This window comes from Gordionus sp. m RMFG-2023, chromosome 1, assembly GCF_954871325.1.
Source record: "Gordionus sp. m RMFG-2023 chromosome 1, tfGorSpeb1-WG-v2, whole genome shotgun sequence".
NCBI classification, from domain to species: domain Eukaryota; kingdom Metazoa; phylum Nematomorpha; class Gordioida; order Chordodea; family Parachordodidae; genus Gordionus; species Gordionus sp. m RMFG-2023.
Genome location: NC_088775.1, coordinates 87,372,108 through 87,399,906, shown reverse-complemented (window position 1 = coordinate 87,399,906; position 27,799 = coordinate 87,372,108). Strand labels below are relative to the sequence as shown.

Genomic DNA, 27,799 nt, shown 5'->3' with positions numbered 1-27,799 from the left:
TATTAAAAATACCAAAAGACATTGATTTCTTGTTTGAGGAGATTGTAATTCTCTCTTTTTTTATGATTCACAATACTTAAAGTTAGATGGTCTAAAAGCAAAGGAGAGATGGGTAGAATTTTTTCTTAATCCCCATGCTTGGAAAAAATATGCGAGTATGTCATCTCCTTACCTCATTCTAATGCCTCATCCGAGCGCATTTTTAGCCTGATGAGGACTGCCTGGAAAAAGGAGAGAAATCGGATTGCTTTAAAACATTAGAGGCCGAGCTAATGGTTAAACAAATATATAATATGACATGCCAGGAATTTTATAAATATCTCAATAACGACGGTAAACATTTAGTTCTATTATTTAATCTCAAATAAAATATAATAAAGTTTTAGCAATGGCGCCATAAAATTTATTGTCAATTTTTAACTGTAAAGATGAACACATCTGCAGCATAATTTTGTGAATCTTTGTTAAGATTCTTCTGATTGCAACTACACATTAACAGAATGTAGTAGATTTACTACATGTAAAATCATTCCTAAATATACCTCTGCCATTCATTATAATTTTCAAAATATTAGGACAGCTTTTATAATCTTTATGAAATATTTTTTTAAAGGTTTATATTAAAATTCTATCGATAGCCGGTATTAGGAACATATCGCAACCAACATTGTGCTGACTCAATTCTGTAAATACACTCTGTTTTTACCAAATTCACTGAGGCATTATCAGATCAGAAAGCTGACATGCAATTTATTGATAATCTCGAATCTGCTATATTTACCATTATATGGTTAGCTATGTCTTTGGATTTTTCACTATTCGAGGGGAAAAAATTTAATAGTTTTATTGAAACGACCTTAATTTTGATGAAATAGCGGAGGATCAAAGGAAATATTATAATATTTCCTTTATTAGATGCATCTGTTAGAATTGCATATGTATGCCCATTTTTCAAATCATCAAGAATTGACCTCCTGGATTTAGGTCCTAAAACATTGATGATAGCCTTGCTCATTTTTTTTCTACAAGTATAGTTTTCATTTATATTAGATAGTTAAATAATATGGGGAAAAAAATCTTCCAACATTGTGATCATAATTATCTCTGTGAATGTTGTACTACAAGATAAGTGATTGCAATTGCCGCAACTGTAGTTTCATCTGTATTATTTTTTATTTTTGAAGTACCTTATTATGTATTTAAACGTGATACGTGATAATTAAGCGCCTATCCCTATAATGTTACACACACACACGGTAGATTTCCAATTGCGGTCGTTTTGCGGGGGACATTCACATAAAATATATTTTTAATTGTAAAATTAAAATCGTTTTTTTTATATAAAATTTTATCATTCTTTTATATATAAAAAAGATCGTTGGTTATTTTTTAAAATTAATATATTTTAATAAATCAAGATGTTATTTTATTTTGAAAAATAGTTACCGACTTTGTATTTATATAAACTAAATAAAAAATAATAGGCGAATAATTAAGTCAATTCAAAATCCTCGGCCCGCAAAATTTTTTTTTTAGCAATTTTTATATTTCTCCCGCATAATACCAAATTTCTCCCGCAATTTGAAAATTTTGACCTGGCAACCCTGCTCATGATAGATAGAAGGTAGGTAAGTTGATTATGGTCCAACTCGGGAAAATTATTTTTTATCACATGACCTGTCAGATTTGACTAATCCTTAGTCTCTATATCTCTTAAACTTTTAATTAACTCTAATAACCCATATCTTTTCTAATATTTAATTCTACTCACTTATAAAACTATATATTATATATATTTTATATCTAGTTAAAAAATTTCCTTGAGTATCAGATTTCTTGAATTAGGTTATCATCTGGTAGGTTATTATTCTATGAAATATATAATCTTAGATTGTAGATATAAAATACTATTTAGTTAGGTGGTTTATCAGGGTAATTTAGATTATATATTAAATTATCGAAAGATCTCCTAGTTTACCAGAATAGTATTCCAACATAGAGTAACCATATAAATTTCAGACAATTTTGCCGTGAATTATTGATTAGCAGAAATTCAGAGGATAGGTGCTCCTTGTTAAAAATATGCAGTGGCGTAGTCAGGATTTTCCAATGGGTAGATTTTTTAAGAATTTTTTTGGAGGCTGAACCTCCAAACCCCGTTTTGCCCAGCCTTCGGCCGGGTCCCTAACTATAAAATTATTAATATATTATTGATTTTTCGGTGCTCTTTATATTATTTCCGTTAAAGTTGGCTAAACATGCCCTAATTTTAAAATATGGCAATGTTTTGTGATTTATTAGTGCCTGACTTTAAAGCCAGTATAAAGAGAAAAATTTTTTGGTCACAAAATTTTGCTACCCTAAAGATTAAAATGTGAAGCATTTATTCAGCAAATTTTATCAATTCCGTTTGGTAGATAGAAAAGAAAATTGCCAAAATAGATATCGTGGTAAAATGAAAAATATAAAGATCTATATTTAGCATGTGTTAATATTTAATGCCTGACTAGTACTTTCATTTCAATTCCTCACTTAAATATGAGAATCACGAAAGAAACTGAATTATAAAACAAAATGAAAACTATCATGTCACGCTCTAAGCTTCAAGTGAGCCAAGCTTTTGGAAACACTAATTAATTATTCTAAATCATTGAGTATTGCTTTATTAATATATTTTTAATGCTTTATTCTCTCGTTGATAGTTGGTTTAAATAGGAAAAGAATTATTGGCAAAAAAATTAAAATTTGTCAAAATTAGCATCATACCACCAGAACGGAGAATTTAGAAGTTCTTACTATCTGGTTTGAGTTGATATTTAATGTCTCATTAATTTTTTAATCAATTTCGCCAGCCATTAAAAAATAACAGAATTATGACCCAAAAGTCTATATCACGTCTTAAAGCGTAAAGTTAGCCAAACATCTGGAAGCATTATCTCGGAAATTTATGTCAATTAGTGCGTATTTTATACCTCCTTACTGCTTCAACCTGTTTGGAAGATAGTTTAAAGAAAAACATTTCGGCTAATTGGTATCATGCTAGAAGGAATAATATGTAATGTAAGATTAGTACTTATTAGTTAGTGATAATTTTTTTTGTCATCCAATAAATAAAGGTTACGGCAAGTATTATGCCGAATCTTAAATATCGATTATTAAATTATCAAAGATAAATTTGGTCTGAATACAATTAATGATTTTCTTTCCCCAATTCAAGATATATTTTAATCTTATGATTCTATGAACTCCATAGAAGCCATTTTTTCTTTTCATTGTTTAATAAATATAGAAATAATTCAAATCTCATTTAATACAATCGAAGATTCTAGAAAAAAAAAATTAAATTAAAATAAATTTTTACTATTATTAACATTATAAAAAATCCTATCTTCTTTTAAAATATAAGACTTGATATGCTTGTAGTTTTGTTAATTTTATATTTAATAGCGACATAAAAAGGTAGTCTTTAATAGACTTGTGGCATATCTGTGCTTAACATTTGTTTTAAATATGAATAAATTAATGATTGTTTCTTCATAATGAAATTGACAAAGTAGATTTCTTTTTAAAAAGGAATATGACAAACTAGACAAGTTTTTTTTGGAATATAATTTAAAATTTATTTAAAAATATATATAAATAATCGAATACTGTAGATCAAAATTATTATTTATAAATTAAAAACATACATATAGTTGTTTTTTTAAATTTTAAGCATTTATATTATCAATTTAGTAAATTATAATTTATTTAACCCCCTAACCCCTCTTCCACCCATGCCTACGCCATTGGAAATACGGTTCCGGCAACATTACGTCTTTCAAAAATAAAAATAAGAAACCCGCTGTGCATGCCTTAAATAATTAATAAATAAGTTAAAAAGTGCAGGGGACAATAAACTTTCTACGACGTCATATATTAGTTACACATGTTACATGCAATTGGCCTCGGTAAATAGCCACTCCAGGAAAACTATTTATTTATTTATTAAATATTAAGATGAATCATACCCTTTTTCGATTCACATCATGAGATATACACCCCACCCCACCATATCATAACGAATATTGTATTGTATCCACTCCTTCACTATCAGCCCTTGGCCAGTAAAAAATCCCTTCAATCCAAACCTCCAGTAATATTATTAACATGGGATTATTTGTGCCAAATCTCCTGACATAAATTATTTTATCAGTATGAGCACGATTTAGTACTAACCAAAATCATTCCTATTATCTTATTGTTTCTTTTTATTCTTCTCTCCTTTCAATTTTTTTAAAATTGTTTTATTATCTTTTTATCTAATCAATTGTAATATTATTTTTTTTAAAAAATCTTTAACATTTTTCACAACTCATTAATAATCATCGACTACTTTCTTTCATATTTGAAAAATATTATAATTCGGATGAATAAAATTATATTAACTACCAAACATTGGCCTGGCTATGGAATTGTAAAGGTCTACGCAATACTTCTAAGTTTTTGACTAACCTAGGACCTCAAAGTATTTTTCTATTATGAACGAAATATTTGAGCCGATAACAAAACGACTATGGGTCAACTCAAGAAAAAATTACAATTGCAACAGCTCATTTATTTAAATTTCTATCCGTCTATTTATAATCACATAATCTTGTCTATATTTTAACCCTTAACCTATATCTCTCCTCAAACCTAATCTTAATCCATCCATATCTCTCTAACCTTTAATCCTACTCCTCACATTAGATACTTGTTTAATATTAAATATATTTCATCCAAATAGAAAATCTCCTTCAGTTAAAATATCTTTGACCTATTATCCACACGGGCTAAGGGGGGCGTTTGACTAGTATGGAGATAGGGTTGGATCTGATAGTTTCACGAAGCCAAAACGGTTATAAAAGTTATAATCGACCGGTCATAATCTACCGACTAGGGTCAGACGGTGTTGATCTCTATTTCCTGCACCTCCCTTATTTACATTCTATTTTCTTTAAAAAAAAATATTTTTTAAAACTTTCACAACCTTTAAAAAAAATGATGAATACCATTTTTTAAGATAATAATTTTAAAAAATAAAATAACAAACACTTTCTATAACGAAATTTTTTAAAATTTTAAAACAAATTGTTATGTAATATAAAACATATGTTTGACCATTTTGGCCTTTTTATTTTGTTACAAAAAAAAATAATTAAAATTTTTATTTTCGTAAATCTCATTAAAAAAAAAGATGAACAAATTTATTGAGAAAATAACTAGGGGGAGGTAAGGGAAGTAAAAAGAAAAAATTAAATTTCTTAAAATATTTTTTTTTTTAGAGGATATTTTAATTATTTTTTCATTTAACATTATTTAAAATATCCCATATGGTTTTTTTATTTTGGTAACGAACGAAACGATTTAACGAAAATGATACTTAATTTTTTTGTTTTTTAAAAATATTTTATACAAATAATATAAAGGATAAATTTATCTATCATAATCTTATCATTTGTATGTTGCTACGTGTGTTCATTGTTTTCAAAAAAAAATAAATTCCAATATTTTTTTTGGAATTAGTCATAAATAAATGATAAGTAAAAAAAAATATTGTATTGAAAAACTAAGTATCATTTAGCAGAGCTGCGCTGCTGTTATCTGATAATTTTGCAATTGGTTTTTGGTTTTTTGGGAGAGGCAAAAAAACTAATTATTTACTATTGTTTATTTTTAAAGATTACGACCTTTTTGGCCGAGAATAGATATACTTCGGAATGATAGACAGCTCATTGAAGGTTAGGCGGTCTGGGTTTGAACCCGATTTGGCCAATAAAGGAGTTTCTAAACTTTCGGATGCTATCGACTTTCCTTTTTTTTGTTGTAATTGTTTCCCTGAACCGTTTACTTTCACTTACATTTATGCAAAAAATATTAAACAATAAGAAAATCCTAATTTTTGAGAGTGCGCATATGCAATGCAGCTGCCGATATTTATCAGGGATCCTAAAATGTAACGATATCGGTTCAGGTTTTGGCTCGAATGGAAAATAACGGTTTAGAGAGTTCAGGTTTGGTTTTATAAAAAAATAATAATCTCAATTCGATGTACGGATTAAATCATATGTTAAATAAACTGATAGAATTTTGTATAGAGTAGATAAGAATTTGGAAAATGGTATCTAATAACCATCTAAGAGTTAGATTATTGTAAAGGTTCAACAGTTCACAGACCTTTTTAGAAGTTAGGTTTCAAGAGGACAATAATTTTTAACAATTCGGGTTTGATTTAATACCAGATTCATAGCTCAGACTTGGTTTAGATTCCTGGTATTAGCTTAGAGATCGTTCAATCGATATTTAAAATCCCCCTCTTTTGAACTTAAATATTCTCAATACATTCTTCTCCTAGATCCTCATGGAAACCTCCTTCTACCCCCCAAAAATATATGGAGGCAAATTTACCCTCCTCCTCCCCCCTTCTTCCGATTATGTAGACACAGGAATTGTTTAAGCGTCCGCGTGATCAGGGAATGAAACCAGAAGTGAATGTCACCTTATATAACCTTTTCGTATATCTCTATATGATAAAATGATTAGACTGAAACAAATGCCATTAAACTTTTTTAAAATTATTTAAAATTTTTTTTATATTTATTATACGTTGTTAATGTTGCCGGGAAATAAATTGACATGGTCCTTTCCCCCATTCTTTGCCAGTAAATTAAAAAATATATTGCGTTTTTATATATGTGTTCCTTCCTCCTTATGAAATACAAATAACAAAATTTTTGCTCTTATACCATTTTAATGATTTTCCAATAAGTCATACATTAGTAAAGCACTTGAAAAGTTAGATTTTGAGGATGTCAGGGATGTGGCTAGTTATTTACTGCATGTATTTTCTATATTTTTTTATGGAAATCAAATATTATTCAATTCAATGTATGTTAAAAAAATTGATGATTTATACACTATTTAAGGGATGCCCATGGCGTCATCAGGGTATAGAGAACTCAAGCTCCCTTAATGGGGTCAGTTTTAAAGAAACCAGTTACGCCACTGGGGAGTTAAATAAACGGGTTGTCATCATCATGATGTCTTAAGGAATTTTATTCTTCATGAAAAGATAAGTATTAATTTTTTAAAAATAAAAAACAGCTTTGGTCTGATCGATTAAGTTCAGACGTATTTTTTTAATACAAATTTTAGGCACATTATTTATAAATTTTCCGTAAATTGATAAAATTATGAAACATATACACCCGCTAAGATAAAATACTAAAATTTTATAAATTTTTAAATATTTTCCAATTTGATTAATATAACTTAAATTAATTATTTTCGTAAATATTTCATAACTTTATAAACTTTATAAGCTAAATTTTTTTTAAATTTTATTTTATAGAATTTGTTTTGGTAAATTCGAAAAAATGATTTAGGCTATTTTATTTTTAATATTTCTGATATTAGGTTTGACGAAATCTCGACGTTTAGGCAATATTTTCCTGGCTATTTGTTAGCCGTTTTTAAAAATTGGCTCAAATCGAGCCCTTTAACAACACTAATTTAGGTCACAATCATATAAATCATTTTTGTCGCTTAGTCTTAAAGGCGTTTTTTCTTTATGAATTATGGAAGACGAATTTTATCCAAATGGTCTCCGAGTGAAAATATCCCTATGCAGGCCCATAAACGGGAATTAGACTATACAGTAGGACGACATATATTTTGTTCTTAATTTGGTTTCATTATTTTATCTGGGATTTTTTTTTCCCCTTCGAATTAATGCGATTTGTAAATAAGCTAGAAGATTAAAATCTCATTAATAAAAGAAAGAAATATTATATGTGCTATCAATTAATATGATTAGGAATAAGATATTGATTTGCCTCTGCCCCTGCTGTGTATTGTAACATGATATTTATTTATTTAAAAAAAAAATATTGTATCATTTTTCTAGTTTTTATATCATTGTTTTTTATAAAAAACTATAATTATAATTACAAGTACAACATTTAAATTGATTTTGCAGGGATCCTACCAACAGGATCCGTTCCGATAAAAATAAAGGTATCGATTTCAGTTTGAATCTTTAAAAACCGTTTCGAGCCTTTTAATATATATATAAAGGTTCGGTTTTAGGTTCAGACAAAATAACAGTTTACGGTTCTGGTTCGGTTCGGTTTGAATCGTTAAAAGCCATATTGAACCTTTCCATAAGCGCAGTATTTTATTTTTCTAAAGAAGATATTCCCTATTTTTAGTTGAAATTTTATTTTACAATGTATTTAGAATAAATAAATAATGATTCCATTTGGCATCTATGGGCTCGTTAATGCAAAAATAATATTATTAGGAATATAAATGCTACTAGCATTATGAGAAATATTGTCAGCTTCTATGTGCAATCCACTAGTAATAGAAGGTATATCATAAAAATGGAAAAATAAATAGAACGCTTACAATTTGGCCAAGATGGGAACATAAATGTGGCTAAAAGTTAAAGCACAATAAAGTATAAGTAAAAGCATAAGGTTAGCCTGAGAATTAATAAAATACGATTGAATTTCAAATTGAGCCCTCAGGCGTTTCTTAATGGTTATAAAATAACATGCAAAGTTGTGTTAGCTCCAGCAGTGACATCGAGTCTTTCATTTCAGGGGGTAGTTAATATTTTTGAAAATGACTTTTTAAAAATTTTCATGGGGATTCTTCAAATTTTTAAGGGGGATCGAGTCCTCGCCCCCTTCTTAGTGACGCTACTGGCTCAAAAGACTTCAGAAGGGTTATAATAAATATACCCATTTCTACATTTTTATTACTTTACTTGGTGTTAGAATCGTCATCTCATACTAATTACATCCTTTCCTTTATTTGACCCTTTATTTGATTTAGCATTTATATTTAAAGTTTAAAGTTTCTTATCCATTCTGTCCTGTCAATTTGTATTCATTTACTGGCAGTAGACTCATCTCTAAGTAATGATTTTGTTTTCTACAAATAGAAGACCTTTTTTTTTTAAAAAAAACTTACTTATCTACTTATACCATAAACGTATCCAAGATAACTTTTTTGGTGTCTCCTCATATATTTTATTGGTGATTTTTAAGGTCTCATTTGAAGGTCTTTTGATATTTCCTGAATCAGACATTTCAAATTTACCCCCCCCCCCCCACCACCTAATTTCCAAACTAAACGTTTTTTTCAGAGCAGGTTTTCTAGATGTTTCCAGCGAATTTTTTTTGTGTATTACCAACGAAAGTATACTTTTTGGTTAAATCAATTTTTTTTTTCATTATATAAATTTGTCAACATTTAATCGTTAAAACGATATAAAGAAAAAAAAATTAACTGGAAAAAATGCCTCGAAAAATTGCTTCAAAGAAACGTATGATCTTGGAAATGTTCTTAGTAAATTATTTAAGATTGAGAGATTCCGTATTCCGACAAACTCTGTCTCCCAATACTATTACTTCATTAAAAACAAATAAAAATTTTTTTAAGGAGCCCTATACGAATTGTATAAATCGACTATCGACTTTCGATTGACTATACCCACATACAGCTGATTTTACTCTTTCGTAGGCTATAATAGATAATTAACTTGAGGGGTTCAAATTTTAGAGGATTCCCTAACAGCTGGCTTTTTTATTGTCCGCGGGGTTAAGCAGCGAGCCCAAGCGTGAGATTGTTCGAATATTATTTTGCGTGGTGATTATGGCGGGCTTATAATTAAAAAAATATTTTTTAATTGTTTCGAGATAAATCAGAAGTTGTATTTAACCACCAAAGCCAACCCAATCAAATCGTCCTTACAGGCGGGAAAATATTCCTATCCAACCATCCCCATATTATGAGGAAGGAGGAGAGATTGAATTTCAGGTTTTGTGATTGAGTTACCCTAATTTCACGCGAATTCGCGAACACTTTCTTATTTTTTATTTATTTATCACTTGTATTAGGCATGTGAAGGATGCAGTGGTTCAGAATGGTGCAAGTGCGAGGGACAAATCGGAATGAAAGTAAAATAATTTTCTCTTTATCTTATTTTATTTAAATTTATATATATATTTTTTTGGTTTAAAATATTGAACCTAAACTCATATTTGAAATCACTTTAATTAATGGTCCAACTCAAGGACATTGCCTTTGGGAACAGCGGATTTTTTGAAATTTCTATTCGTCTATTTATAATCACATGTTCTGTCAGATTTGACAGGTTATCAATACAAAAAAAAAACTATTAAAATTAAATAAAAAAAAAACATTTTTAAAATATCTTTAACCTTTAATTCTACCCTTATTTCAAATTTAAAAAAATCTCCTTCAGTTGAACATACCTTTGATTAGTTAACCCATTTTGGGATCACTTTATCCACGTTTAGGGAGATTTTGAAAGCTTCTTCAAGCTTGGTATTTTAATTATACAGAGACCATGCGCATTTATCAATCACCTCCAACGCTTGAGCCTTCAATTTAAAAAAAAAAGATGAAAATATGAATATTCCTATTACCACAAATTTAAAATTTTATAATCGCGATGCCTAGTCTAGACCCCATACTTTAAAAAATAATGCACTCACTTTGAATTAGGATTGGAGAATTTTTTTTTTGTTATAAATTAAAAATAAAAAAAAATACACTTTTCCTTCAAATGTGAACATATTTCTGTTATTATATTGGTAATTTTTACCCCTTTTTTTATACGTTTTTATTTATCAATTTTTTTATTTTTGAAGTTACATTTTTGAATCAATGTATTTAGAGATGGGAGGGGAAAAAGAGGAAGGGGGAGGGGTGATTTTTTTTTCTTCTCATTTTGCTAAAAAAAACATCAATTTTTTAAACTTTGTGGGATTCTTTTGAGGATTCTTAACCTTTTTAAAAAAATTTGATTATTTGAAATGCATCCTATCTTCGTTTCGTTAATCGAATAATTAAATAAAAAGCAGATTTTAATTAAACGTTGAGTAATTCTTGTTAAAATTCGATGCTCGGAAAGAAAATCTAGCATTTTAATCGGAACCGGAACTGATAGTTGCAAAAGAATAGGATCAGACCAAGAACCCGTTAAAACGAATTGGAATTTGGCTTTGTTATAAAAAAATAAAATAATTTTTCTATCCCTTTTGACCTTTTGATAAAGCAATGAAAATGTATTAAAAGATATAACTCTATCCTAAAATCCTATTTTATTTTTTTTAGCCAATCAAATTTGAGAACTGTTAAAATGATAAATTTTAGCTACCATGGCATACCTGTCTCTAGTCAAAATACCAAGATTAAGCAATAATAGGGTTTTAGGGAATTCTCATATGCTGCGTTTAAAATATTTTATAAAGTTTTTAGCAAAGTTTTTTTGGCCAACTTTTTGATTTAAAAATCGATAGAAAGCGCTAATTTTGAAACTTATGCTCAACTGCTCATTTGAAAGGTTTCTTCTTAAAAAAAAAGAGGCTTATAAAATTTGGCAAAAAATGGCGCTACAATTAGTACATATTTTAGTGGGGTTTCTTTTAAATAAAAAAAAATATAAATTTTATTTTCTCTCTTATATGATTTTATTTTATTGTTTAGGGAGAAATGGGTTTATCCGGTTTACAAGGGTCGTCTGGTTTACCCGGGTTTCCGGGTCCCGAAGGTCCGCCTGGACCTGATGGACCGAAAGGCGATACTGGAGAACACGGAGCAGTTGGACCAAAAGGACTTCGGGTATGGTTTTAGAAAAAAATGATCTACGAAAAATATTCTAGCTTTTGACGTATTCGGATGGATACTACTTGTTTAATACTGTTTTAAAATCATATTTATATTATACGCAGTAGAAGTAAAATAAATAAGCAGTCCTTTTCAAAAATGCTTGATAATTTAGAAATTTAGAGGCGGGCCTTTTAAAACGGATAATTAGAATTGGCCGGGCCGGGTCGGGTAGAAATATCTCTAAAATAGGATAGTATATCTTTCTTTCTATTTTTTGTGGAAATAATTTTATTCTGTGTATGAGGTTTAAAAAAAATTTCTTTACTAACATTACTTTTTCTTCTTTTTAAGAGTATACATAGTTTAAATTAATTAAAACATATTAATATTTCTATATATTTTTTTAAAATTATTATTTTCAGGGTATAACTGGGATGCCAGGTTTCACGGGTGTTCCAGGAATTCCGGTAATTAAAATATTATTTACAATGACAAAACTTCTCTCAAACTTTTATTTTAAAAAATAAAATATGTTAATATTTATATTGTATTCTTAATTATAATAAATTTATAAATAGGGATTACCTGGTTTAGAAGGTCCAAGAGGTCCACCGGGGCTTGATGGTTGCAATGGAACTGATGTAATCGATTTCAATTTTATTTTGTTTTCATTTTTTTACATAAATTTATTTTTATCTAAAAACTCCTCACATTTAATAACGGTATGATCAAAATTTAATTATTAAGTTTTATTATATATAGGGTAGATCGGGTTTGCCCGGTCCCCCAGGCTTTCAAGGAGCTAACGGATTACCAGGAAGAGACGGAGCTCCAGGACTTCCGGTAATAATTTAATGCCACCAAATATTATTTTATGATTGAATAAATAATTTAAAAATTTTTACAATCTTTTTGTATACTCTATTTAAAATATCCTTTATAAGACTTTCTCAACCATTTCCTGTAAATGTATAAATATTTTAATAATCAATGTTAATATATTTTTTAAATCTAGGGAGATCCCGGAGTCGGTGGCATCAACTCCGTAGGAACCAAAGGCGAAGGCGGAATTCCCGGGAGAGATGGTTTGCCGGTAAAAACACTTAAATAATTTTGGCGGTATTTTTGTGAACGATTTTTAAAGGGAAGGTCAAAATGATTTTTTGAACAGCTGACATTATTTAGTTCCTACCTTAAAAATTTTTTTCCTGTAGTGTTGTTAATTCATCACTAACGTTGGCCAACTCCACTATTGGACTTAGCTATGTTTTCAGCTTAAAAAAACAAGTAAATTACAATATTCTAAGGATAAAAAACAAGGGTAAGTTCATTTCAGAGTTTACCATTAAAAGACCCCCAGAATCCCGACTAAAAGGTCTCCGAAAAAAATAATATATTATACGTTTTTGTTTTGCGAATATCTATAAAAAAAATATTTGTTTATACGATTTTAATTTTATAAAATCCCCTAAATTTTTTTGTATTTTTCAAGGATTTATATATAAAATTTGCATTATATATATAAAATCTCATCATTTTTTTAAACTAAGTTAATAAAATATTTCGATATTGGAAAAGAATGGTTAACTTTTTATACAACAGTGATATTTTTGTTCAAAGTTATAGCAAATTTGTATATCGAAATAACAGATGTGACCTATATACTTACACCATTTTACCAATGTGGTATATTAATTTTCAAAACGAATGTTTTAATTTTTTTTTGTTTTGCCGATAATATGCGATTTAATGCGAAATCCCATTTTTGTTATATAATCCTTTTGGAATTAAGAAACCTTGAATTTTAATGATTCCTCCCGCATTGTGCAAATATATGGCTTACAACTACCTCTGCTAGTTTTCGCTTTATTATGTTCGAGGTTATATTTATACAAATTTTTCTTATAAACAATTTTGTCTAAATGTTCGTTAATATCACCTATCCTTTAGCCGAATTCACAAATAAGCTTAAAAAGTTTGATTTAGATATTTGACTTATTATTTTTTAAAAAATCTATAAAGAGTATAGACATATGATTCTTATCTAGAACTGACAATCATCTGAGTTTGAAGCTTTGTCGTTGTGGACTTGCCATTTTTAAAAATATAAAACGGATATTATTATTTTTTTAAAAAAAGAAAGAAGTACTCATAAAATTTTAATGTGAATTGTTTTATACGGGAAACATAAATGGCGTTCATAACAGCTGATTTGTATTTGTACGCAGGTAAATGAATGAATCGCCAGTCTATTGGCTGTCATTATTGAGTTGGTCAAAGGTAGTCGATTTAAACAACACTGAATTTCTCATTATTTCGGTAATTTGATATTCGAGTATATGCCATTTTATTTTGTTTATTATACCTTTTGTCAATAAATTTTTTTGATATTTTTTCTAAAAATATAGGGTCAACCCGGAAATCCAGGCTATCCAGGGGAAAAAGGTGACAAAGGAGAAACTGGACCTTACGTTAGTATAAAAAAATATTTTTTAAACTACACTCATAGTTAGTGCGATTTGCTTCGAAATATACAAAATTCAATATTTAATATCTTAATTTTTGTATACTTCGCCGCGAATTCGCAACAGCTGAAAATGTTAGGATAATTCGGATAAAATGACCACCCGTAAACAACATCTTAAGATAATAAATATTTTGTTAAGTTTGATCTCGAATAGGTATTAATTTGCTTTTAAAAAAAAAATAAAACAAAATGGAGCCCAATTTGCCCTCCCACCCCCACCACTTCCGTTAGAAAGTAATTTCTTAAACGTAATAAAAACTAAATCATTTAAAGGGTTACTCAGGACCACCCGGTGAAAAAGGTGACAAAGGTAACATGGGACCTGGATTCCAAGGACCTAAAGGACAAAAAGGAGAACCCGGACCCTCGGGGTTGCCAGGGAGACCTGGAACTTTGAGCATAGATAAACCACCAATCGGTCAAATTATACAAGGACCTAAAGGCGATATCGGAATTAAAGTTTTGTATTGAAATGCTTTCGATTTTTTATGAATTTATATTCTAAGTTTTCGTTGATCTCTTTGAGTTTTTTTAGCTGGAAAACAAAGATAATTTAAATTTTCTTCTTAAATTCTAGCTTCTGTAAAAATCTAATAAATATGTCAAGGCATCTAGTTCTAATTGAAGTTCTTTAGATAGAATTAACCTTTTTTTCCTATTATTAGTTATTTAATAGCCAAAAGAGTTTTTCACTAATATAGACTATACTTTATTATACAAATAAATATTATGATCTAAATCAAAAAAAATATTTCTAAAGGGTGAAAAGGGTGAAGGTGGTACAAGAGGATACGATGGACTTCCGGGGCAGGATGTAAGTTCGAAATTATTTAATCGCATATTTTTATAATTTATAAATTTGGATTTCGATATTGAGAGCGAAAGCTAGATTTAATCTTGGTTAAGGACTAATGTTCCAAATTTTTTTTATACTGATATATTTTCTACATTTATAATTGTAAATTTTACGAATACTAGATTTTACAATGATAATTTATTACCATAACACACATATATTTTTATAGGGTATTCCTGGATTTCCCGGAGGACCCGGAGAAAAGGGATTACCTGGACCTGCCGGAAAAAGAGTAAGTATCGAATTAAAAATATAATAATATATTTGTAAGTCTTTACACTATTTTCGAATTGTGAAAATAAAATGGCTCAATTTAAACTACGGGTTAAGCCGGGCTTAAACCGACTTTTAAAGAATGTCTAACTTTAAAAAAATAAACTTGCGCCCTCCCACCAACTTTTAAGCGGATTTACTTAATTAAATCTAAACATCCCTTTTGAATATATCCAATTACCAGATTTAATTATTGGGATTAGGATCTATATATAACAAATCACTAAAATATTTCTTCTTACTACCACCAAATATTTAATTATAAATTAACTCGTTTTAAATATTTTATGATGTCTAATATTAACGCAAAATAATTTTTAGATTATTATAAGCAGCACGCTGTTATAAAATTTATTATCTCGAAATATTTTGTTACCTTAAAACGCATAAATACACATTTTATTTTTTCCATTTTTATTACATATTTTCAGGGAATAGCTATATTAATATGAGAATACATATTTCTGGAGAAGTGAGATAAATTTATATTATAACCAGTCGTAAAACAATGAATGCCTTTATTTATTCAATTGGGAAAAAAAGGAATTAAGGAGGGAAAGGAAAATTAATTAATTTAAAAAAAATAAACCATTCAAATATAATTAATTAATTTATATAATAGGGGAAACGCGGAAAAGACGGACCTATTGGACCAATGGGAGAAAAAGGTCTTAAAGGTGAATCTGGATATCCAGGATCATCAGGACAACCTGGCCGAGCTGTAAAAAAAAATAAAACATAAATTATTTGATTTTATTAACTTTATAAAAGTGGATATTAATAAATATAATCTTATATCATTTTAGGGAGGCAAAGGAGACATAGGTTATGAAGGAAGACCTGGTCCTCAAGGATTACCGGTAAGGAAAATTTTTATCTTCATTAAAATGGGGGTATGTGTGCGTTTTATTTTTGAAACCGCCACTCTCATTGAAGAGGTTTTATGGGTTGAGGTTATAACGTATTATATTAAAAAATAAAGCTTTAAGCTATCAACTTTAGGGTGTGTGCGATTTATTTTTGAAAAGAGCACTCTCATTGGCTAGGTTTTATGGGTTAGGGTTGTAACGCATTATATTAAAAATAGGTAAAAATTTGGTCAAAAATATCATTCTTTTCTTTAAATTTATTTTTTTGAAGATTTTAATTCTGTTCAATATTGTCTAATAATTTTAATTTTTTTGTCATAAATGTCGTACAAATTATTGAAAATTTTTTTCTTTTAAAACCCTAACATTAAAAACCTTACATTTTTATTTTATTAGTTCATGGCCAAAAAAACTTATTAGCATATTTTTTGGCATTATTACTTTTGAGATTTGTCTAAAAATTTATTCATTCACGCAAATATTTTTACTCAAAATATTTAGGGTCTACCAGGTCCTCCAGGACAAGGAGAGTTCGTGCAAGGTCCGACGGGTCCTCAAGGACCCGAAGGTAGGCCTGGCCCCTCAGGATTGCCAGGTAAATCATCCTTTGTATTTCAAATTAAGGCTTATTCATCTCAATAAATACATTTTTTTTATTCATAAAAAATATATTTATTTATTTATACTATAACATTCAGGTCTCGATGGATTACCCGGGCTACCCGGATTGCAAGGGTTACCCGGATCGCCAGGGAGAGACGGTTTACCGGGATCACCCGGTTTACCCGGTATATCAATTAAAGGAAACCCAGGATTTGATGGTGAGTAAAAATAAATTCGTTTTATCAATTTATATTTTAATTATATTAATGTAATTTTCCTATCCCGTAACTAACAGTTATTCATTTTTTTTAACATACATATTTATACTGGTATATAAATATTACCATGAAAAATTGCTTCACACTTTTTAAAAATATTATCTTTTTTATATGTTAGGATCGCCAGGGATGCCAGGCCCATCTGGTTTACCCGGAGCTCCCGGGCATCCAGGATTAAAAGGAGAGCAAGGACCACCAGGATATTCTATTACCGGACCACCCGGCCCGGAGGGAAGATATGGAAAAGACGGTTTATCCGGCTTACCCGGTTACAGAGGAGATCCGGGAATTCCAGGTTACATTAAATAATTTATCATACTTTTGTTGCGTCAAAGCGAGGAAAGCTCTAAAAAATATCTTCATTTGGACTAGAGAGATATTTGAAATTTGAAAATGTTAGGCTTGTTATTTTGTATTTAGTTATTATATGCTCGATTGGAATTTAAGAATATCAGCTGGTTTAATTATTCTTAATTATTTACTCATTATAAATATATGATTATAGGACCACCCGGTTTGCCCGGACAAGGAACGGGGTTGGTTGGGCCACCGGGCCCATCAGGGTCACCAGGACCGCCAGGTAATCCAGGTATACCTGGATTGGACGGCTTCCCTGGACTTTTAGGGCCTAAAGGCGACAAAGGTCTCGAATGTCGGCAATGTTTAGACGGATTACCCGGACTGCCAGGAGATAGAGGAGATATGGGAATCCCAGGTAATTAAATTCTTTAATTTACATAAATAGCCACCCTTTCAATGAAAGAAAATAATTGGGATAAAGAAGGAGAAAACAATGTGAGAAATTTTCATTTAAAAAGAAACGTAGAATGCAATAAAATAATTAAAAGTGTTTGTAATGATTTACATTATTTATTTCGAATATTTATTTCAAGTGCCGTCCCTAAGATATTTATCGCCATTATTTAGTTTAAAAATTTATAGTCGTCGAAAAATACAATAAAGGAGATTTGCGTTTTAGACTTAGAGAATTTTTCATATCATATGTTTTTAATATGTCACTCTTTGTGCCCCCACCCCCCTTAGGCAACGTCTTAAATCCTAAGGTAAGCCGTAGTTACGCCCTCGTTTACTTATATTTTATTTGTCAATGAGGTAGCATGAAAAGATTTCTCGAATGTCTCAAAAGGATATTAATATTTAAGAAAAATAAATTATGATACATTTCTTCAGTTCAGTTCCCCCCCAAAAAATGTAAACTCATCTAAATAATTAAAAACAAAATTAGGCATACCCGGCGAACCCGGACCTCAAGGTTATCGTGGAGGTCCCGGATTGAAAGGCGACAAAGGGGAGCATGGGCCTGCAGGATTTGATGGCATTCCAGTAAATGATACATTTTATCAACCGAACCTTATCATAGAATATTGCTAAAGTATCGTTTTTAAATCTGAAGTGTATCTTTTTTTAGTAGACTCATGTAAAAGTTATTATTTTAAATGAAACACCTGCTTAAATTTTGCATTTTTTTGAAAATGGTAGGAGAAAATGTTTTAATTTATGGAGTCTTTTAAGATCATATATTTTAATGGATAAGCAGGGATTCTAGATAAATCTTCCTTTTTCCTTTTCTGAACTAAAATCGATGTATTCATATATAGACAATGAATGGCATTGTTAAACGGCCCGATTAAAATTACCCATGAACAAAGTCTTTTGGCTTACATTATAATATTTTAGCTAAAATCTTAATTCCGGCATTTTTAAAAATTCGACAACATTACTAATATAGTAATAATAAAATTGAAGTTTATTATAATAAATATAAAAATAAACTAAAAGTTGAAGTTATCTAATCTTGAATATAGAAGATACAAAAATAAACGAATGAAATAACAGTGCAGATTTAATTTAAAACATTTCCATATTTTTTTTAAATTCGTTTCTTAAATATATATTTAACTTGTAAAAAAAATTGATAAGAATATAATAGTAAATTTAATCTCAATGTGGGAAAATATAAGCTTTTTTATCGAATTGTTTGAAAATAAGCCTAAGGTTTGTTTAATTCCATTTACACGATCTTAATTTAAAGGTAGTTTATAACAGTTTTTGTTTAAATTGACATTAATTTTATATAAAATATAGTATTGGGGACCCCCTATATCAATGCACTCAAAATTTTTATTCCCCTACAGGACCAAACTGCACACCCACCTTCCAATTTCTATGAAAATCTTGCGACATACCTCCCCCTCCTCCATCGCTAAAATATTTTTAATCTACGCTGGGTTATAAAAATTAGAATATTTTTACAGGGTTGAGATGTTATTTCACTCTGAGTTTAAAAATGTTAGGTTACAATTTACATAGTATAATGCTATAATTAATGAGCCTACATTAGCCAGCACATTTAAACTAATTATGATTCAAAATTTGCATTCTAAAGTGTTGTGTAATGCGACTTTAACCTTAAACGGCTGATAATGAGATAAATTTTTCTTTATCGATATTTTTTTTAAAAATGAAATCTTAAATTCCCCATTAGGATTTGTATTAAGAATTAATCATTAATGCGACTCTATAAACTCGATCAGTTGTTAAATGGAGTATATAAAAAAGGAATTAATAAAATGCGATAATTTATTGAAAATATTGAAAATATGCATTTATATATTTTTTTTTACCATATTAGGGACCACCAGGGAGAGATGGTCAGCCTGGTATGCCAGGTGCTAAAGGAGATCAAGGGCAAGTAGTTTACCCGACAGCTTCAGCAGCCGTTAAGGGCGACAAAGGTGAGGGTGGATATCCAGGCCTCGCGGGCTTGCCAGGACTTGACGGACTTCCGGGAGCTCCAGGGGCTCCTGCCTTGCCCGGACTACCTGGCCCTAAAGTTTAAAAAAACATTATTTATTTTCTTTTCTATAAAAGTAATAATTACTATATCAATTATTAAGTCATATTAAATGATATATATTTATATATATTCCATAATTAAATATAATTCGTTTTTTTTTAACCTACACTGTCTTCAAATTGAACTGATACCATTTTGTTTTAGCAATAGATCTGTCAATTCTAAAAATAATTCAATAAAATTTTATAGATTCGAGATTTTCCGACATGTAAAATTTATTTTTTGTTTTTTTTATATTAAACTTTACAATTCGACAAAAACATGAAAACATCAACATTCAAAATTAATTTGAGTTAAGAGCTAAGCTTCAAAGTTGATGTTCAAAATTCCCGTCATTAGCTCGAAAACATGCTCTAAGGCGATCTCGCCATTCATTGATTGCACAATCAACAATTCCTCCTTGATTAACGCGATTTTATTCATCCACAAGTCCCAGTTTGAGATGGTCAACGTCGCGTATGCTTGATAAACATGTTCTTGATGGACGCCCCTCCATATCTTGTAGTCGACCGGATTGAGATCATGGCTATTGGTTGGTCAAAGAGCAGAAATCGAGAGTTTCTTTTGTAAGCAGTTCCACAGTTTCTCTGGCTCGGTGAAGTGAGCTGGAGCATTGTCCTATTGGAAAGTGAAAAATTTACTTTCCGACAATTCTTTAATAGTAGGCAATAAGTGCTCACCTAGTAAAACGTTACGATAGACCCCTGGATCGATAAAAATGAGCTCTGTGCAGTCAAGACTTGATATCCAAACGGAAACCATGATTGGTTAGAGAAATTTGAACAAGTACTAAGAAATCCATTGGCGTCAACTTGTTTTTTTTTCTCATTGAAACTGCATGGTGCCACCTTATCATTTTGCAGATTTACCAGTGAACTGTAAACAGATTTTTTTCATCCATAGACCATACGAAAATGAACTAACCACTGAGGGTATTTTTGTAGATCTTGTTTGTTACATACCAGATGGGCATTCTGGCTTGTTTCTTTTTTTAAAAACATTTCAGCTGCAGCTCTTAGTGGATAATCCGATTCACTGAAGTTTTTCGAAATACCAGTATCTCGGAATACTCGACGAATTGTTCTGTAGGTGTCAGATCGGTCTTCTTAGTTCAATACGGGTGTTTCTACAGTACCAACATCTTCTATAGTACGAGCTGTGCCTCGTCTACTACCACGATGCCGCTTTTCTGCTGATCCGATATCATCAATATTTTACAATCAATCGATTCAAGGTTGCTAAGACCAGTTTCTTTTAGGAAATTCCTTCAGAACTCTTCTGTGACTTTGTCTTAAAACTTTAATTAAACATAAGTTATCTTTACTGAAAACGATTTTATTTCTTCTAAATTATCGTCTGCTTAAATCTAAAGTTAAATAAAGATTTTTTAAAAAAATGAGATTTACATGTTGAAAAGTTCAAATTTTGTTTGCACACCTTTTTAATCTGCATAACTTTGTAACCTTTAGAAAGTTATACGTACGCAGAAAACATTTATATAATTTATTCCTCTCACAATCTATAAAATTTTATTGAATTATTTTTAAAATTGACAGATATATCTTAAACAAAAAAAAAGGTATCCATCATCAGTTCAGTTGGAACACATTGCTATACGCAAAGATTATTTTTTAAAAATCCATGGAACTTATATTTTTTCAGGTATAGTTATAGAGTTCAAAAGCAATTTTAGGTTAGAATGACCATTTTTAGTTTATAGGAAAAAATGAGCCGAATTTAATTATTTTGTTGGAAATAATTCATTATCACGATCATTTTAAATGCTCATCTCTAATTTTTTGTGTTTCAAAAATTCGTTAAATAATGATTTTTAGCGTTTTTTATTTTATTATTTTTGTTTTTTAAACAGTTTTTTAAAAATGCCTTTTTCGTTTTATTTACATCCCTTAAATTTATGAAATTAAACGGATAAAATATTATTTAATTTTAAAAACACAAAATAAAAAAAAAATATAAATTTTCACTTTTTATTTATTTTGAATTATTATTTTTAATAAATAGGGTGATCATGGATTAGATGGATTTCCGGGAAAAGACGGTTCACCTGGTCTACCCGGTATGACGGGTCAAAAGGGAAATCGAGGAGAGGTCTATCCTGGAATTCCAGGAGTTGCTGGGCCAGTAGGAGCGCCGGGGTTGCCTGGGTTACCCGGAACGCCTGGATTCCCAGGTTTAGATTAGATTTAGAAACATTCATATAAAAAAATTTATCATATGACCCCGGGGTTCAGTCCCGGGGTCCAGACCCGTGATGTAGCGGCAATGCGTCAAATTCCGGTAATGTGAGCGCGTTTTTTAAAATATAAGAATCCGATTTTAGCGGAAATGTATTCCATTATGGTTATACCTACTTTATGAATTTCAGTCAATCATGAACTTCTTAATCTAATTTTATATTTCAATTTTCCATGTATATTTTTTTTATATAAATTATGAATGACTCAAAGGTTAACGACAAAATTGCCTACAATTCATAAGATAGGTGTTCTAAACATGCGGGAATACATTTTTGGATAAATAAGATTTTTAAAATTTAAAAAAAAACGCTCAAAAAAAGGGTTCATAGTTGAAATAATAATTCATTTTAGCACTATATAATTATAATTACTTTAATATTATATTTATATTATTATCGATATAAATTTTCACATGCAGAAGTTGACTAATTTTTTTTTAACTTTTATAAAGCATTAATGTATCGAGATACAAATTGTCCATTTAAAAAAAAGTATATTTTACAAAGAAGAGTTATATTTTAAATCTCTAGTTGAGCAATTGCTCTATTTTTTTTTTCGCTAGTCGGCTAAAAGAAAATTAAGCATCAACTTTGAAGGAAGCAGAAATAAATTAATTTGCGCCACAATGCTTAGCGGATGTTCTTCACTCGCATAGCAGATTGAGACAAATTAACCGATTTTTAGCAATTACTCAACTATAATCTTAATATATTATAATATGGAATTCTAGGTGCCAAAGGTGAACCCGCTAGATTAGATCAGATGCCAGGTATTCACGGAGAGCCAGGGTTGCCAGGAGCCAAAGGAGATGCGGGATACCCTGGATTAACGGGTACAATTACAATGATAGATAATTACCAACATGATATAAATATAACTTTAAAATTATTATTTAAAAGTAAATTTGATCTTTTTCTTTTGTAAAGTATCATTTTTTCTAAATATATAAACGTGTAAATAAATATTCAGTCAAGGTTTATGAATATGATAAAATTAAATTGTATAATTTTAATTCTTATTTGGTATTTTTGAGTTTTATAATTCTCTCCACTTTTCCCTTCTTTCCTAAGCGTTCTTATAAAAGTTTGAAGTTATCTTATTAGAATATAATATAATCACGTAGATATTATAATACAAGCCCAAATTAATTTATTATAAATCTGTATTGTTATATTTACTAATGCGCATTCGCAATAGGTCCACCAGGACAGCCAGGCAAACCAGGAATAGATGGTCTCCCAGGTTTGCAAGGAATAGCGGGTATTCCAGGACAAAGTTCTCAAGGACTTAGAGGGCAGCCAGGTTGATTAAATTTTTGTTAAAGAATGCAACTATATTTATGCGACACAGGTGATAAAGGATTTCCTGGTCTTTCTGGCTTACCTGGACCTTCCGGTCAACCAGGTGTAATGGGCCCCCCAGGGGATTCCGGCCTTATGGGCATGCCCGGACAAAAAGTATATGAAAAAAAAATTACATTTCGAAAGAAAATATAATTATATCCATTTTTTCTTTCGATAATTATAATTTGAAGCTTTTCTCATTTAAGTGATTCTCAAATTTAATTTCGAGGCTTTGAATAACAATAATACACTATAAATTCCAAATGCTAATAATAGACAAATTTATAAATCATGTACATAACATATATGTTAGGGAAATCCTGGATTACCCGGAGCCGCTAGTCAAATCCAAGGCAGTCCAGGTACTCCCGGGTATCCAGGCCAAAAGGGAGATGCGGGCTTTCCCGGAAAAGAGGGTTTACCAGGAGCCCCTGGTATGCCTGGCAAGACAGGACCGCAAGGTATATATATTTTTTGATTTATAATAATGCTATAACTAAAATAACAAAAGAATCACTAATTGCTTCCTTTTCATCCCTTATCTCATAGAAATTATCATTTTGTTTTAATTTTAAAAAACAAGAGGGGTTGTTATTTTTCAAAATCCGGGTCCGGGTTTGTTATTTGTTAAAACCCTACATGGTCCGTATTTTTATCAAGTCACTATATTATTATACGTATTAATTTATAATTTTAACAGGATTACCTGGAGCTGATGGCTTGCCCGGATTTCCGGGCGCTAAAGGTGACAGAGGCGAAGCAGGAATTGGATTACCGGGTTCGCCTGGATTCTCTGGAGCTCCTGGATTATCAGGTTACATTTTTTTAATGTTTCATAGAACTTAGCTTGACGAGCTTGATAACTATTTTCAAGTAAAATATTTTGAAAAAAAATTAGTATATACGATATTTTCGATAATTTTATATTGCTAGAATAGAATATTTTACCCTGTAAATGTTAAAGTATCCTTCTAAACGCGAATGTCATTTCAAAAATTTATCATATTTTTTAGTCAATTTATTTATGATGCTTTATTTTACAGGAACTCCTGGAACTCCCGGATTTCCTGGTGCAAAAGGTGATATAGGTTTCCCAGGGTTATCGGGTCCTAAAGGAGATAGAGGACAAGATGGATTCCCTGGTGCGCCGGGTAAAGATGGATTCCCGGGTTTAGCTGGTCTACCCGGAAAAGACGGATTTCCTGGACTTCCAGGTGAGAATAATATTTTTTTTTAGATATAAAATATTGCTCTCTTTATATCTTAAAAGACAGTAAGCGTCAAAATTTTAAGCAAATGTTATTTTTAATGAAGAATTTACATATGTGTTTTTTTTACTTTTAAATTTTATCCATTAAAAGGGTTACCCGGACAGAAAGGAAATCCAGGTTCTAGTGGATATCCAGGAACACCTGGTAAAGACGGTTTTCCAGGATTGCCAGGTCTCAAAGGTGATGCAGGATTTCCCGGGAAAGATGGATTCCCAGGAACTTCAGGGTCTCCTGGAGCTAAAGGTTAAATTTTTTTTTAAATTATCTTATTAAGTTGATTTTTATTATCTTTCTATCGGCGGTAAACTGAATAAGTGTTTTTGATTTTTTCTTTTTAAGTATCACCTAGTTATAAACTCCCACCACTATTATTATATAATCAGCTGCTTTAGTGGGTGAATTCAATATAATATTATTATAGTGGAAATACATTTCGTTATTCATAAATCAAGATTATTTTATTAACTTTTATATTTTGCAAAGATTTATACTGTTTTCTCCTTTCAAATAATTTCTGGAAATAAAACTTAAACAACGGAGATTTTTTTAATATATATATATACTATACTTACTTTCCTAGTTAATATTTAAAAAAAATCATAAGACGTGGTCGAACAAATTTATTAAAACCGTATGACGAAAATTACGAAGAATTCAAATATTTAAACTATCTTTTAAAAATAGGTGAGAGAGGACTCGACGGGTTTCCTGGAACACCTGGGTTGCCAGGTGAAGCTGGACTACCAGGTTACCCAGGAGCAAAGGGAGATGCCGGATTTCCAGGTTAAAGATTATAATATTAAACTATTTAAATATCAAAACCAATAAAGAGCCCGTTGCTTTTTTTATATAAAGAGAAAGAAAGAAAGAAAGAAAGAAAGAAAGAAAGAAAGAAAGAAAGAAAGAAAGAAAGAAAGAAAGAAGAGAAGAGAAGAGAAAGATTATCTTTCATTTATGATATTGACAACAAAATAAAACTAGATATTTTTAGAAAAAAATTGCAACGATTTAATTTAAAAATACAGGTCTTGCAGGTGCCCCGGGAGATGCCGGAGCACCAGGTTATCCCGGAGCTAATGGGGCTAAAGGTGACGCCGGTTATGGAGCTCCTGGTGCCCCGGGTTATAAAGGTGACGCTGGTAAAGACGGTTTGCCCGGATTACCAGGAATGGCGGGCATGAAAGGGGATAGAGGATTAGATGGAACCCCCGGTAAAAGATAAAAAAAATAATTTTTAATATTTAAAAAAAGCAATATCTTTGAAAAATTGTCATAATTTATGATTAAAATTTAACTAGTTTAAATTTTAAGTTTCAGGGATAAATATTTAAAATAATTGTAAAATTTAAATATAGATTATTTTTGACAAAAATTTAAATAATAAAAAAAGGTTATCCTGGACAGAAGGGTGATGCAGGATTTCCAGGATTATCAGGAGCGCCTGGACAACCAGGAAAACCCGGTGCAATGGGTCAGAAGGGGGATTCAGGCTACCCCGGTTTATCTGGTTTGCCCGGATTGAAAGTTAGTTATTTAAAAATTTTATCTTAATTTAAGTCTTGAAATATTCGCTCTTATAACCGTCAAAAGTAATATTCATTTTTTAAGATATCTGTATTGGAAGATATTATAATATTTTTTCATGGCAAATCCTTTGTATCGAGATAGAGAATAAAAAATATATACATTTATTATAATTATACAATCCTTTAAAAATTAATAAGTTATGATTATTAAGTAAATATGCCATGAAAAAAACATGTTAATTAGATAATACCGAATCGGTACAAGTTTACGGCCGATATTGTTACAATCAGTTCGGTTAATATTAGTTGACAGCTGATATCGACAATATAAAGTCGGTTAATATCAATTACCGGATGATAAAGTTAGTAACCGGTCGGTTAATTGCAGTTATCGGCCGATATGAAAATATATAATTTATATCTAGGGCGATGCCGGTCTACCAGGTCTTAACGGGTATCCAGGCGAAAAAGGAGATCATGGATTGGACGGATTCTCAGGACAGCCCGGTTTACCTGGGAAAAAGGGGGAGGTTGGAGCACCAGGTATAATGTTGCATAACAAATATTTGTTATAGATCTTTTATAAATCACCATGAAAGTAAAATTATTCATTTATAAACCTTATCTCTGAATATTAAAACCCCATTCTTTTTCTTCTTCGTCAAAAGGTCTACCAGCCCCACCTGGACCAGCAGGTCAACCAGGGAAAGATGGAGGCCCCGGATTACCAGGTAACATATGAAAATAGTCATGCAAGATACCAATACAAATAAATTTTTACTATGTTTTTATTAAGTTGTAATTATTTGTATACATCAAATTTTATATTTATCTAATCTTATTCACACATCATATATCAGGCTTACCAGGTGGTAAAGGTGATTCAGGATTAGCCGGACTTCCCGGGCTACCGGGTCAAAAAGGCAACCCAGGATATAACGGTTTACCTGGGCTTGACGGGCTACCCGGATCAGCAGGACCTAGCGGCTTTCCGGGATTGGCAGGAGCACCAGGTCCACTTGGACCACCAGGTATATAAAAAATTTTAAGTTCCTAAAAGCGTTTAAAAAATAGGAGTTCTGGAAAATATATTTAAAAATTAAAATTAAAAAAAATTTGTTCAAAGGCTCGCCCGGACCTCAAGGGGAACCAGGATTCCCTGGCTTGTCTGGTCTACCAGGCTTGAAAGGAGATAGAGGAGATTTGGGTGCACCTGGTAGAGATGGTGCTCCAGGAATATCCGGAGAAAATCTGCCAGGAGCCCCTGGCTTTCCGGGAGCGAAAGGAGATGCCGGATACCCAGGAACCCCTGGTTTTTATTTTATTTGTTTTTTTATAGATTAAAACTCAAAAATTTCTTATTTAAATATCATTTTATTTCTCCTTATCTTAATTTTTATAGAATTAAAATGTTTAAATCTTTAATTAAATATAATATCTTCCATATTTT

At 30.4% G+C, this 27,799-nt stretch overlaps 2 protein-coding genes across 2 annotated transcripts in view; both read left to right on the top strand.

The window, feature by feature from the left end:
- Positions 1–27,799, top strand: part of LOC135931322 (collagen alpha-2(IV) chain-like) — a 37,352-nt gene that overhangs the window by 5,345 nt on the left and 4,208 nt on the right. The window contains exons 3-35 of the mRNA XM_065468356.1: positions 9,930–9,989; positions 11,545–11,679; positions 12,090–12,134; positions 12,246–12,308; positions 12,430–12,510; positions 12,683–12,760; positions 14,076–14,138; positions 14,468–14,653; positions 14,955–15,008; positions 15,220–15,282; positions 15,946–16,044; positions 16,130–16,183; positions 16,694–16,787; positions 16,891–17,013; positions 17,192–17,368; positions 17,579–17,788; positions 18,320–18,417; positions 19,727–19,927; positions 21,974–22,142; positions 22,940–23,041; positions 23,407–23,511; positions 23,560–23,666; positions 23,866–24,013; positions 24,253–24,366; positions 24,596–24,766; positions 24,914–25,066; positions 25,508–25,606; positions 25,849–26,034; positions 26,214–26,347; positions 26,775–26,892; positions 27,018–27,080; positions 27,210–27,380; positions 27,476–27,661. Coding sequence (XP_065324428.1) covers positions 9,930–9,989; positions 11,545–11,679; positions 12,090–12,134; positions 12,246–12,308; positions 12,430–12,510; positions 12,683–12,760; positions 14,076–14,138; positions 14,468–14,653; positions 14,955–15,008; positions 15,220–15,282; positions 15,946–16,044; positions 16,130–16,183; positions 16,694–16,787; positions 16,891–17,013; positions 17,192–17,368; positions 17,579–17,788; positions 18,320–18,417; positions 19,727–19,927; positions 21,974–22,142; positions 22,940–23,041; positions 23,407–23,511; positions 23,560–23,666; positions 23,866–24,013; positions 24,253–24,366; positions 24,596–24,766; positions 24,914–25,066; positions 25,508–25,606; positions 25,849–26,034; positions 26,214–26,347; positions 26,775–26,892; positions 27,018–27,080; positions 27,210–27,380; positions 27,476–27,661 — 3,910 coding nt within the window. The remainder of the gene's footprint in view (positions 1–9,929; positions 9,990–11,544; positions 11,680–12,089; positions 12,135–12,245; positions 12,309–12,429; positions 12,511–12,682; positions 12,761–14,075; positions 14,139–14,467; positions 14,654–14,954; positions 15,009–15,219; positions 15,283–15,945; positions 16,045–16,129; positions 16,184–16,693; positions 16,788–16,890; positions 17,014–17,191; positions 17,369–17,578; positions 17,789–18,319; positions 18,418–19,726; positions 19,928–21,973; positions 22,143–22,939; positions 23,042–23,406; positions 23,512–23,559; positions 23,667–23,865; positions 24,014–24,252; positions 24,367–24,595; positions 24,767–24,913; positions 25,067–25,507; positions 25,607–25,848; positions 26,035–26,213; positions 26,348–26,774; positions 26,893–27,017; positions 27,081–27,209; positions 27,381–27,475; positions 27,662–27,799) is intronic.
- Positions 1,543–27,799, top strand: part of LOC135931323 (NTF2-related export protein-like) — a 163,352-nt gene continuing 137,095 nt past the window's right edge. The window contains exon 1 of the mRNA XM_065468358.1: positions 1,543–1,613. Within this exon, the coding sequence (XP_065324430.1) occupies positions 1,611–1,613 (3 nt within the window). The 5' untranslated portion in view covers positions 1,543–1,610. The remainder of the gene's footprint in view (positions 1,614–27,799) is intronic.